General features: G+C 34.7%; 1 protein-coding gene and 1 non-coding gene across 5 annotated transcripts in view; one reads left to right on the forward strand and one right to left on the reverse strand.

The window, feature by feature from the left end:
- LOC123701492 (neurobeachin) overlaps window positions 1-13,076 on the forward strand; it is a 310,024-nt gene that overhangs the window by 122,237 nt on the left and 174,711 nt on the right. For all 4 annotated transcript variants that reach the window (XM_045648984.1, XM_045648985.1, XM_045648986.1 and 1 more), the window contains 2 exons: window positions 2,638-2,738; window positions 4,428-4,523. In XM_045648984.1, coding sequence (XP_045504940.1) covers window positions 2,638-2,738; window positions 4,428-4,523 — 197 coding nt within the window. The remainder of the gene's footprint in view (window positions 1-2,637; window positions 2,739-4,427; window positions 4,524-13,076) is intronic.
- Window positions 6,015-6,087, reverse strand: Trnaa-agc. The gene has a single exon. It is a non-coding gene; the product is annotated as a tRNA-Ala (tRNA).

Raw genomic sequence — 13,076 nt, forward strand, 5'->3', positions numbered from 1 at the left:
TCCGAGCTAATCTCAGAAAGTACTGCATAGATTTACTTCAAATTTTGCATGAATATTCCTTAGAGGTCGGGTGAGGATAGTTTATACATATTATCATGATATGAACCTTTATTTTTCTTACCTATTCTGTGTACTACGACAGCGTACAATTTAAAGACTCATGTTTAAATGTTGGTTTCGAGTAAGCCATGCTATTATCTAGCTTTACAAAATAAAACCTATGTCATTTACGTAATTTGGGCAGAGAAACAGAGTATTATTATAATTTTATAATAAATAGAAGATATTTCGCACTTCCGATGCTATATTATGATTTAACGCAATATTTTTTTCTCTTATTTAATGTTATTGCAATTAAAATAAAATAAACAAATAATGTTTTATTTGTAAGATGGTTTCAAAATCTTATTGAAAATGTTAAGAAGCCTCTTATATTATATTAAATAAATATTAAAATAGTGTACTGCTGTCTGCATTTATTCAGCCTAAATTATTGCATTCATATTCGATTAATTTCTTTTTGAACTTCTAGGATAAAAAAATTATACAGATGAATACAAATAAAATAAAACGATTCAATTACGAAATAAATTTATTAGAAAATTTTAATTTAACAGTTTATAATAGCGTAGATGAAAATTTGGCTCAAAACCATCATCCCTCACCAACATAATAATTCTAGTAACTTGTTCATCTGTAAAATATAAAATTTATAGATAAATATTTATATTTAACACATAAATAATATTAACCGTGAACCGCTAAATCAATTGCATTGCATCCTTTGCTTATTAACTGTAATAAAATATACAATGATGCACATAATATAATATAATAATACAAGCTAAAAATACAAGTGATACAAATTATCCGTTCCGTCCTTAGTTTTAGTTCCGTCAGTTTCTATTATGTCTTAAAGATTTCTCAAAAGGCTTCGAATTGAGCAGAATTATCTTGTAGAGCTTTTGGAGTCTTTTGATTAGAATTTTATTGCACTTCACAAATAACAAAATATTACTAAACTAAAACTAATAGCTTTAACTATATAAAAACATAACGCAGATTGACATTTTCTTAGGATATTTGTTATCCAATAGATTTATAGGACTTTTAAGAACATAATTAAAAATTATCCTCTTGAAAACACACAATTTATATTTATTTTGATAGAAATATTATTTTCATGATTGATGATTGATGTCAAATGTCAAAAAAGTAAATAAAGAGGTTACCATACATGGAATTTTGGATTCCATGAATATGTAATTAATAGAACATTAATTAAACGATTGATATAAAAAATATCGAATTTGATTAAAATTAAATTAACTGCCATGTTTTTTTGTGCATAAAATTTGCTTTTTTTATATGCAATTGCAATTGTAATAATGCGAAAATTAATATAACTAATTTTAATTTACTATCTATTCCCTAAAACTAAGCTAAATTTCTTGGAAAAAGAACACTAAATTTTTTAGGTCTATACTATAGTTACTGATTGGTTACTGATAATCGTTAGTTACCGACCGATTTCGGTCGATATCGATGTCGATTAGTGTCGAGACTAGCCTCCTAAAGTCAATTTACATTTGCGACCGTCGACTAAACATTTTCAACGTGAATGCTATATGGTTTAAGTCAAAATGTTAGTTAAATTTATTGGTACGCGTCAACACTAGTGCTAGATTTAGTTACTAGAGCTGGCTTTGAGCGAGTATACGGGTTTAAATGGATTTGTCCGAGTCACGCCTGCCCGGCCCGACTGCAGCGGATTATGCAGTTACGCCGATGATGATACCCTCACCATTATGTGTCCCTGGTACGTCATTTACAATGCATTAAATTGAATGCAATAAGAAAATCAACTTGAATTTGATCAACATTGTTGTTAGTAAAAATTATGATAAAATAAGCTAGCTCTATGTTTTCAAAGCTTTCGAGCTTGAAAAATTAAACCACGTTTTTAGTAGGTATCTATATAATTACATAGTTTTTAGTTTTTTAGTCGTCTGAAGACACGTGAAAAGTAAAAATTCACCAAGAGTTAGTTACAAATGCAACTGTGTGTATTTTCTGCTAAAATAGCAATAACTTTATATTATGATACATAGTAAACAATGAGTAAATCGAGTTGGTCCGGACGTGTGGTGTGGCGTGAACTGAGTTGCATCTCAAGCGCGCCAACAATGTGCCAAATAATGCAGTATGGTGACGGTTTCTCGCGTCCGACATTGCGATGTCTCGCTTGAATTATTAATTTGATAGGAATGGCTAATGTGCCCGCCGAGGGACAGTAATTAAACGTAACCGCCGAAAGCCGGTAAACTGAAACACGATACGAGAGCGACGGTTTTCATTATGTAAAACGACAATTTGCATAGTTAGCGAGTTGCTCTTACCGTTTCACGGTAAATATTTCATGCGATAATCACTATTGACTTTTAGAGTGTCGATTTACATTCGTTCTGTTGGGATAGCGATGTTAGTTGATTGCAGGTTTTGAGCGAATGGGGTATAAGTGTTTTGAATTGCTAATGAGTGTTTTACGTTTAGAAGAAAATTCCCAACCAAAATTTGTCTCTAGCTTTGACGTTAATTTTATTTGTTATTAATTTTGGATATTTTCGCTTGTTTCAGACCTATTGATAGAGATGCTAGGCGTGCTGGCCAGCTACAGTGTCACAGTAAAGGAACTCAAACAGCTTTTCAACGCCATGAAAGCTGTCAATGGAAAATGGGTAAGAGCTTTTATTCATAGGGCAAAATAGAATTTAATAACAATTATTTATTGGAAATTATTCTTGGTGACTCATTTTCATTTAACAAGAAAAGGAGGATTAACATAAAATGCCAATAAATATGCGGCAAACATAAACAGCGAGGAATAGCCGCTTAATTGCCGCTTGCACTCGCTCAAAGATGCAAATTTAAAGAGTTCTCGCGGCGGTGCAACCGAACTTGCAATAGCGCCGTCGCATTCAGCCGCGTCGCGATCTGCTCGGCCTCGTGTCGCCCTGGTACCGCCGAGTCGCCAATGCGGGGGAGGCTGCGGAATTTATCTGCTGGCTCGAATGCAACCGGCTTTATCTTCTTTATAGATGGGATTACAAATGTTCCGCTCACTGAGAATTATGGCTCGTGTACACAAAGCCGGACTGTTGGACTGTTATACTGATAATGGATTATAGTTTTTATGCACTTTTCACGGAGTTAATTTCGTTTTTAATGGCACTGTTGTGGAAATTACATTCAGTTCATGATGAACACAAATATTCGCATTTTGCACACAAAGTATTTCCACTTAAATTTACCTATTTATAGATAACTAGCTTCCGCCCACGACTTTGTACGTGCATCCCCGTTTTTCCCCGTTCCCGCAAGAATTTCGGGAAATCCTTTCTTAGGGGACGCCTACGTTATGACATCTACCTGCATGCCAAATTTCAGCCCGATACGTCCAGTGGTTTGGGCTGTGCGTTGATAGATCACTATATCAGTCACCTTTGAGTTTTATATATATAGATATCAGTAGATAGTCAATACTTGTTATACTTGTACAATGTTAGGGGCGACTAAATAACGTCATAAATAATAGTTGTTAGCGGCGATTCTAAATCCGAGCTCGCAATCCCCAGTTGCCGGTCAGCGAAACTTTTCCAATGTTGGCCGAGCGGAACATGTATATTTGTTATTCATGTCCGCTGGCACGTGCTAACTTTGCATTTCGATTTGAATTTAATGTTTTACTTGTTAGCGCTGTTTTAGCCGACCCAGCCTTTGTTCCAGTCGTGTTATTTCGTGCTCACCCAGTTTTTCTATGTTCTATGCAATTAGCCCCCTTCGAGCCGTTCGCGAATTCCCTTTAACATTCCCGTTTTATGGAACGTACCGTATAAATATTAATGTAATTGTTGAATAACGTTAACAGACCCGTTGTGCGGTGATTGCCTGTTACCATACACAATCACGACTGAATTTGTTGATAATTACTTTCAATATGAGCTCGATGCTAATGTCGTTTATTTGGCTCGCGTACTTATTGTGTCGTTATGAGCACAATAATACGATCTGATACAACCCGCTCGATGTCGGATATTCGATAATTTTAGTGATAGCAATTAGCGCTCAAAGAAAACAATCGAAGTTGTTTCTGATTGATTTTATTGGCTGTCAATCGTTAGTATCGGGTTACTAGACGTCTGCCCTTCGTTGACCTCCTTTAAAATGTTTTAAAACAATTGAAAATACTCTAAAAAACAATATGTTTTAGTTTATTAAATAATCCTTGTTTTAAGTTATAATTATCAAAAGAGGATACTTACAGAGGATAAGAAGTTTTGATAAAATGAATGTTATATCTTCAATTTATTAAATTATATAATAATTAATGTACCTACGGTGAAATTAATGTAAGCCCTTAATTACAGCCACGACACTCGGCCAAACTGCTCAACGTACTCAGACAAATGCCACATCGGAATGGGCCTGATGTGTTCTTCAGCTTCCCGGGGAGGAAAGGATCGGTAAGTCATAATAAATTCATTTAAATTATAGCCAATTTGTAGTATCTATGGTTTATTCGGAAGTAATTGCTTCATGGTAAGGTTACAATTTGGCTTAAAGATGACGGAGGCTATTGCTATTACAAGAGTCATTGTAAGATTTGTTAATAGCAGGCAGATATGGAAAAGATCATCTTAATTATGAATTACTTGCGTATTAATTACCTTACAAGCAATATATAACTTGAGTGTACTGCCTCATTACGTACGTTATTACCTTCATTGCAATGTAGTCGTCGCGGTGCTGGCGAGGGGCTTGATTGACCCCGCTCGTGAACTCGACTGTGGAAGTGTGGAGTGCTCTCTTCTCAGACGCACCGACACCGCCGCTGTTGACTTTGTAGAGATATAGCTATACTTGTGCTAGACTTTCTTATTTGATGAGTTTTGTATCGCAATTTTTTGTTGTGTCATATTTTCAATCATTTTTTCTTCCGATATCGTAATATGGGTACTATTAGTAGAAAACAATCAACTTTTCACGTTACAAAGAGTTACATGAAATTTGACAGCAAAAAGTTATAGTTCAGGATACATCGCCCATTTTTGCAAGTGACTACTATCAAGCTGATTTACCGTTTGTAGCTTTATTTTGATGAGACACCGAATAATTTCGTGTACGAAACTCTCGATTGTGGTAGCTAACAGAGATAACAAGGATAAATTTTTTTGATTTGATGGTTCTCAAATATTTATTACGCAATTTGTAGGACAATATGTCTGTTGAATTATATAAACATTAACTAAGTGAAAACAAAAAAATCAGCTTGTTAGTAATCATTTATGATGACCTCGTTATCGATACACTTTGGAAAGGGGGACTCTTTGAACCAACCATAGATTTTGTAGGACAAATATTTTTTCGAATAATTTAGGTAATTAACTTGAGATTGAACAAAAAAAAAATTCAGTTAGTAATAAATATTTGAGAACCATCAAATCAAAAATTTTTATCCTTGTTATCTCTGTTAGCTACCACAATCGAGACTTTCGTACACGAAATTATTGGGCGTCTCATCAAAATAAAGCTACAAACGGAAAATTAGCTTGATAGTAGTCACTTGCAAAAATGGGCGATGTATCCTGTACTATTAAAACTTGGATTTATAAATGAAAAGTGAATATATCCTAAAATCTAAATGAGATCAGATATTGATAAAATAAATATTTTTTGTAGGTTTTCCATCAGAAATTGATAAAGCTATCGATATAATATTTTCAGTCCGCCCACAGGCATTCCGGATAAAGAGCACTCCGTCTACGGAAATTAATCGTATTAAAAATTTCCCTTAATTTTCAAAGATTGGATAGAAATGCCTGTGGCAACGATATAAAATAAATAGCAGTAAATACAAATATGTTTACTTATGTTGTTTTGAACTAAATGCTAATGTTTATCGCGTTTCGTTAAGTAATTCAATTTATTTTTAATTAAAATTAAATTAAAAATTTTGGAGGCGCCGGGTATCGATCCCGGTACCTCTCGCATGCTAAGCGAGCGCTCTACCATCTGAGCTACGCCCCCGACTTACAAAACCTACAAATATATTGATACAATTATTTAGTAGAAAGGTAAATTGCTGCAGGTGATGTTTCACAACACTGCCTCGTCGACTTGTTCGCGTTCTTTCTGATAATAAGATTGGATTTGATAATAAACATTAAACTACGGGTACAATTAATTAATTCAAATAGACAGAAAGATTTTCTTTAAATATTTATACTAGCTGTGCCGCGCGGTTTCACCCGCTTGCTCAGCTCCTGTTGGTCTTAGCGTGATGATATAATAGATATGTATATTGTATACGTATAGCCTATAGCCTCCCTCGATAAACAGACTATCTAACACCGAAATAATTTTTCAAATCAAACCCGTTTTATTTTTAAAAAGTAATTGTTGTTACATATTTTACTCATTGGGTAAAGCGCTTACGATATCAGTATAAAGTTTTTTGATATCTGCCATATTTACGGAATAATCGCCTGTGCGCACTTAACGATTACACCCTGTATATAATATTATAAATGCGAAAGTAACTCCGTCTGTCTGTCTGTTACTCAATCACGCCTTAACTACTGAACCAATTTGCTGAACTATGCGGATTTTTCTTTGACTGCGCGGGCGAAGCTGCTGGTGGAAAGCTAGTATGTATTATATTTTATGGGTTCTGATACCATCCACCGTTTGAGCTACGCTCCTGCTTGTGGATCTTATGGAACAATATCTTCATACGTAATATTATAATTAAAGCAATTAAACATTTGGTTGACGCAGGCTTCGCGACCAATTATTTTCCACTTCATTAAGACGTGTATTAAACGTAGAAATAAATCAACTCCGGCACGTGCAAATAATAATAAAAGGGTATTTTTTCGTCACAAAATTATCCTTTTTAGAAGAAAATAATGAACAATAAATCGGTCAATCGTGTACACATTTCTCAGAATCGTGACGCGAATTACCAGCTCTCTAAAAGCTATTTTCATCGTAAAATGCTGGCTTTATTTTCAGGGACGTGTTTTTTCATGTAGGAGCCGCGCCGGTAGCGGCACGTACTCAGACCTTGCTGATCGCCCAGCAGTTCATTACGTTTATTATTTTAATTGTTTTCACATATCTCAATTGTTATATTGCAATACATATAATTTGTATAGGTAAATTAATTATTCCAAAGTAATTTGTCAAATTAATATAACACTTATGGCTGGTTTTTCAATCCTAGGTTAAAATTTATTCATCGAATAACGTATTAAACTGCCATTTCAAAAATGTATTCTAATTGTCCGTATTTGTCAGTTTACAGGTGACATTTAAAATGTTGGTGTAATATTAATCAAGGATTGAAAAATCGGCCCGTGTGTTCTGCCTATTGATAAATATGACACGTATTAATAAATACAGAAATAAAATACATTATTTTAAACAGTAATAAATTTTACTCTTTAAACTTTAGCAATAAAACTACGATAATCCGATTACAGTTTTGTCTAGAAATTCCCAGCGCAGTGGTCGCGGGAGGAATTAAATTGTACTCGATAGATCGGTACGGAACACAATTTCAATATCGTTGCTTCTCGAACATTCCGCCCCCACGGACTTTGCAAGTGTAACTTCAAAGGTGTACTTCTATTTGTGCAGTGTGTTATTTGTGAACTTTAAGCTGTTACTTTTTCGTGTTTGGATCGGGAGTTGGAACTGTGCCGTTTGTCTGCGGACTTTGCGCTGCAAAGTTGGGCGGCGTTGGCTGTGACTGTGTGCGGGAAGCTGCAGGAGTTCCATGTCGCATCAATAATGCGTCTGATGGCTTTTAAAAGTAATGAGTCGTGATCCTTATTCCTTAGTATATTTTTGTTTATAACGTTCACTTTCTTTTATCTTCTGATACGTAGATAGGTATTATTTTAGGTACAAAAATTTTCTAAGTACAGCAGACCCGAGTCTTTTAGCAGAGCAAACCTTTTTTTTTCTATGCGCACTGCGCATTATTCGAATTAAAATAAATTACAAAGATACAATGTTTGCAATGTTGCAATAAATGTTCTTTCCCCTAGTTTATATAACTAAGCCGACATAATTTCCCCAACCTTACTTATTTACTCGGTTTATTTAATTTCGTAAAAGCTGTTTACAAAATAATTTCCCATTCGCGAAGATTTTTGGCTTAATCCAGAAGCGTGAAGTAATTAAACGGCGAATATAAGGGGTAATTTATTGTGCCCCAGGGACCGGCCTGCCCCTAAATGGTACTAATTAAGGCATTCCGATAATGGATTCCGCAGCCTTGCCTCTAACCTCAAGTGGCTCGGAATCTGCATTTTACATCTCAACTTTCAATTTGAGCCGGGTTTTTTGTTTTTGAAGTAGCCGTTATTAGATTTTCTGAATTACTGTCCTTTGGTTATAAAAGTTTTCGGTATGATTTTATAGCTTGCAATTTGATGAATAAATATTAAATAATTTGTTTGTTTTAAAGTGTTTTGAGACTGTTTAGGTGAAGAGCTCTCTATTCTCTCTAGCTCTATTGTTGTAGAGATATTTTCTGATTTCCTGTGTTTGTGCTTATTTTTATCTGGTATTTTAAGAACTAAACGTGTTGATTGTTGATGAGATATTGCCGTACCAAAACGTACTTAGTAGCGTTCGTTAATGCCTAGGCTTTCGTTTTTGTATTTTTTCGATTGTTTTGTATAAAACAGAATTGTTTATCAGCAACAAATGTATGTTTTTTGTTTTCATTATTAGAAACAACATATCTAATTACTTTTGAAAGTATTATGAAGCTAATCATTTAATCAAATTATTTCTAAGGAATGTTTACACAATTTCAGTGAGTCTTAGGCAGTTGTAAAACTGTGTGTAATGAAATATTTGCTGAAGCGCTTTATTATTAAACCTCTGTAAATTGTCCGTAGAGACAGTCATTGGTTTAATAATACGTGCGTTTGTATCTTTGGAGGAGATCCTAAGCAAATAGGGATGCCTTTCGAGGGGATCGATTAGCAAGGGACATTTGGAACCGAATCGCTGTCCATTGGAATAGCCCGTCGCACTCTGTAGCTTCGATTGACATCGAAATCGCTGATGACATCATAATGTTATTGCGCCGCCAACCCCTGTTTCTTATGCTGCCTTGGTAGTTGGTTAACGCACTTATCTATTTCTGAGTGCATTTTTCTATTGTAGGACTTTGACTATCCAGTTTTTATTAATTTAATACCAAAGTTTTAGGTATTTCTTCTATGTTCACGCTGTTTTCAGTTCTAATATGAAAAGCTTAATTTAGTCGTTGACAGTCCCAACTTAGATCTACTTTAATATTCAATAGCACTAAAATAAGTCCACACTCACAAACATCTCAATAGCACTAAAATAAGTCCACACTCACAAACATCAATTCATCATCATCTACAAAAAAGCGAAAACATAAATTAAACTTCATACTTAGCATAGAGTTGACTCCTTTTCAATTTATCAATCAAGTGATTTATATCTATAAAATTGGACAGATACATAAATAAGGTTGCGTGCGAAGCGGTTTGCATTTCGCCGTTTAGCCTTGGACGAATGGCTCCTGCACGCTCGTGGAATGAATTCGGTCGAGCAGCGGCCAGTTTTTCCCTTATTTATCACGTGCGGCGGCCATTTCTCTCCGCCAGCTCACGGCGGAGCGGGCGCGGGGCGGGCGAAGCGTGCTCCTGACTTATGTGCAGCGCTGTTGGGTCGCAAATCACGTTTTGCGACGACAGTGTGAATGCTTACGTGTCACCTAATGTATAAATCATTTTAGGGGAAATAATAAATGTAAAAGAGTTGTGTTGATATAAAATAATACAATGCAAAATTGTTGTGTTAAACTGATTAACGGATTTAATTTTGTTTCTTTTGGAAAATTGCCCGCCGTAGAATTCATGTGAAACATTGACGGCCTTCCAACCATTTTTATTAACATTTTGTAAAAAGGAGATCTTATTTGTCGAAGTAATATGAGTTAATTTTATTGAAAATTTTTGTTAACCGATCTGTTATTAAAAAAAATAACCTGATTATCAATTTAAGTTGAAAAGTAATAAAGTTTTATTATTAAATATTTAGCGTAAAGTTTGGACAACAGGCGAGGCAAGGCCTTGAAGCGGGGACGGATTTATTTCGTTTAAGAACTCATCAAAAAGCGCATTCCAAGTGTATCGCGCTACAATCCGAGTGTTTATTGAGATAAAGTATTCGCTAAGAAATCACTTTTCGCTGGATTTACACATTTTTTGTGAACTCGAACGGTGCACGTCAAATACTTGTACATGTCTTACGACTTATCGATTCAAGCGTGTTGTTTATGTCTAAAAAAATCTTGTTATATTTGTTATGTTTTTAGTAAGCTTTGTTATTATTGTTTTTAATATCTTAACTTTACATTTTATGACAGTATTTTTATAAAATAAAACATCTCTATATTCAATATTCCTACAGCTTGAATATAGAAACTTAGGTAAAGATAGTACACCTGGAAAAACACCTACTCCCACCCACAACGTAAATGTATACAATTTTACTGGATGCAAAGCGAAATCCCACTTAATAGAACGTGAAAAATATACAAACAAACTAACCAGCCTCATGCAAGCAACACTAACCAGTTACAAATACGTTTCCACGTCATAAAAGTGATGTCGCAAATGATGCGATTGCGAGCGGAGGTGTGACCGGTGTTGTCGCAACTATCGCTCGAGTAATTAAACATCATCCTGTCAGCTGCGAACGGTCGTATCAGCCACTCAATCGAGTTAGTTAGCGAGTCAGCGATGCGGAAATGTAACTTTGCGCAAAAAGAGAATTCCCGTGTCAAAATTTTAATGTCCTCGCCACCGAGTTTGTTTTTACTGCGCCGGAAAAGTGCTCGTGCTTTGATGTCACGCGCGCTTTAACGCAATACCGTTTGTTGCTCAAATTACGATGAAATTTAAGAGTTTTTTTTTCAAGCTTTTTGTCTTCACTCCATGTTTTATTTAATTATGGATCAAAGGAAAGTAATTTGTCTTTTAATAAAAAATAACGCTCTACCTTCGTTGTAAGAAGGGCAATAATTAAGTTCAAATATTTATCTTTTATCATCATTCTCTCTAAAGTAATCTAAAATTGAAATGTTCACATATTCTCATATGATTCAGATTGCATTATCATGATACATGCATGATAATGCACTCTGTTTATTTGCCTGTCCAAAAAGGCGTCAAGATATGCGAGCATGAAAACGTTTGTGCAAACTAAGCTTTTATCCCTCTTTAGTTTAAATTCCGCAATGTTGTGTACACGGCCTTTCAATCCGCCTTTTACTACATGAAACAGGAATGCATTTCAAAAGATGGTGTCTGTTGAATAACAACCGACGTTCAGTTTAAATGGAAATGCGAATATTACGAACACACATTGAAATAGTGGAATGCAATGCTCATTTGATCTGCGAATATAGTTTTCAATGCGAAAGCGTTTTCGAAATACATGAGCTTACTTATTAAACTTATTCGACTATGAACCGTTTCAATACATCGCATGTGCACACGGTTATGAAAATATATTTCGCTTTATGTTAATATGTGTCGTGTTATACGGCTCCATTTGATAAAGTGTAAAAATGAACCACTAGCTCATTTGAAAATTGATGAGAGGAAGTTGTTATTGACGAGGTTTGTACCGGGTGGCGCATGTGTGTGCAATAAAGCATGTCCCTACGGCCACACTTTATCGACATCACCATAAAGATAAATAGCGCTGTCAGCGATCTCCCCCCCCCCCTCCCCCGCCCCGCACTGTGCCCCACCACCCCTGCCCCCTTCGGAACGTGCCGACCGACACTTTTATCACAATTTCGCAAAGATAAAACATGTTGGGTAAATTTTCTCAGCACTATGCGATGTATATTTAATGTTATGTGTGTTTGGTTATTTAAGACAGCAAACAAAAACTGTCGATTGCTAAAAGTATAATAACATTGAAAAGAAAAGTTAAATATTACAGTTTGTGTTCCTTCTTGAATATTACAAAACTTATTCGAAGTACAAAACATAATAAACTTTTGTATATACATATTAATAAAACTTCGACAAAATTATTTGAAATAAAATAACCAATATTGTCTAAACATAGATAATTAATTAATAACATTATTTTGCTGTGGAATTATTTCAAGCCTCGATTATTAAGCAGGCTTTTATGAGTAGAAAGTGTAAGCGCATTGCACAAACTAATACCCTTTCCCGGAAACCAATTATTTCATCTTCCGGGTATTCTATAAGCCCCAACAAGGATTAATGATAAATAACATGGGAAGAGATTTGTTTTGATGCTTAACCAATTACAATTTGATATATGAATCATGAAAAAACGCTTAAGGATCGAAGTTTATTGAATTATTGGAAGTTTAGCAAAATAATCACATCATCCGAATCGATATTTCGCTCGCAAAATCTTTTCTTCTAAACATGAAAGTAATTGTCTCTTCCCATTTAAGGATTTTATTATCACGTTAAATACGTAGGTCAATTATGTTTCTTAGATCGAACCTGTAATTATATTTATAGAAAAATTTCCCATATAACTGCTTTTATTCTTGGTAAGAGGAAGGCAATAATTATGGTATTATCCTCTCGGCCCAATTGAAGTGACGTGCGAGCCGAAAGTTTTTATATGAGAACATGATGAGTCCTGCGACTGTTGTTGATTGCGACTGTCCATTTGGAGATATTATTGTGATTGTGTTTTTGCAATAAAACATAAATCCTCTTAACATGATGATATACACTCTGGTGGTACCTGCATTTTGTAATGAAATTATCTATAGCTCTTTTTAGTAGTTGTATAAAAATTACTTAAATGCTTCAAATACTTAAATTAAGTTCAAGCATGATTGATTCATTTTTGGGCTGGTAAGAGGCGAATAGATCGAAACGATAGGTAGGTACAAAAAATCGTATACTGCTAAAGGTAGTTGAAGGTAATGCCTGGTAAAAGCAATGTAATAG

This window comes from Colias croceus, chromosome 21, assembly GCF_905220415.1.
Source record: "Colias croceus chromosome 21, ilColCroc2.1".
In the NCBI taxonomy this organism is placed as follows: Eukaryota; Metazoa; Arthropoda; class Insecta; order Lepidoptera; family Pieridae; genus Colias; species Colias croceus.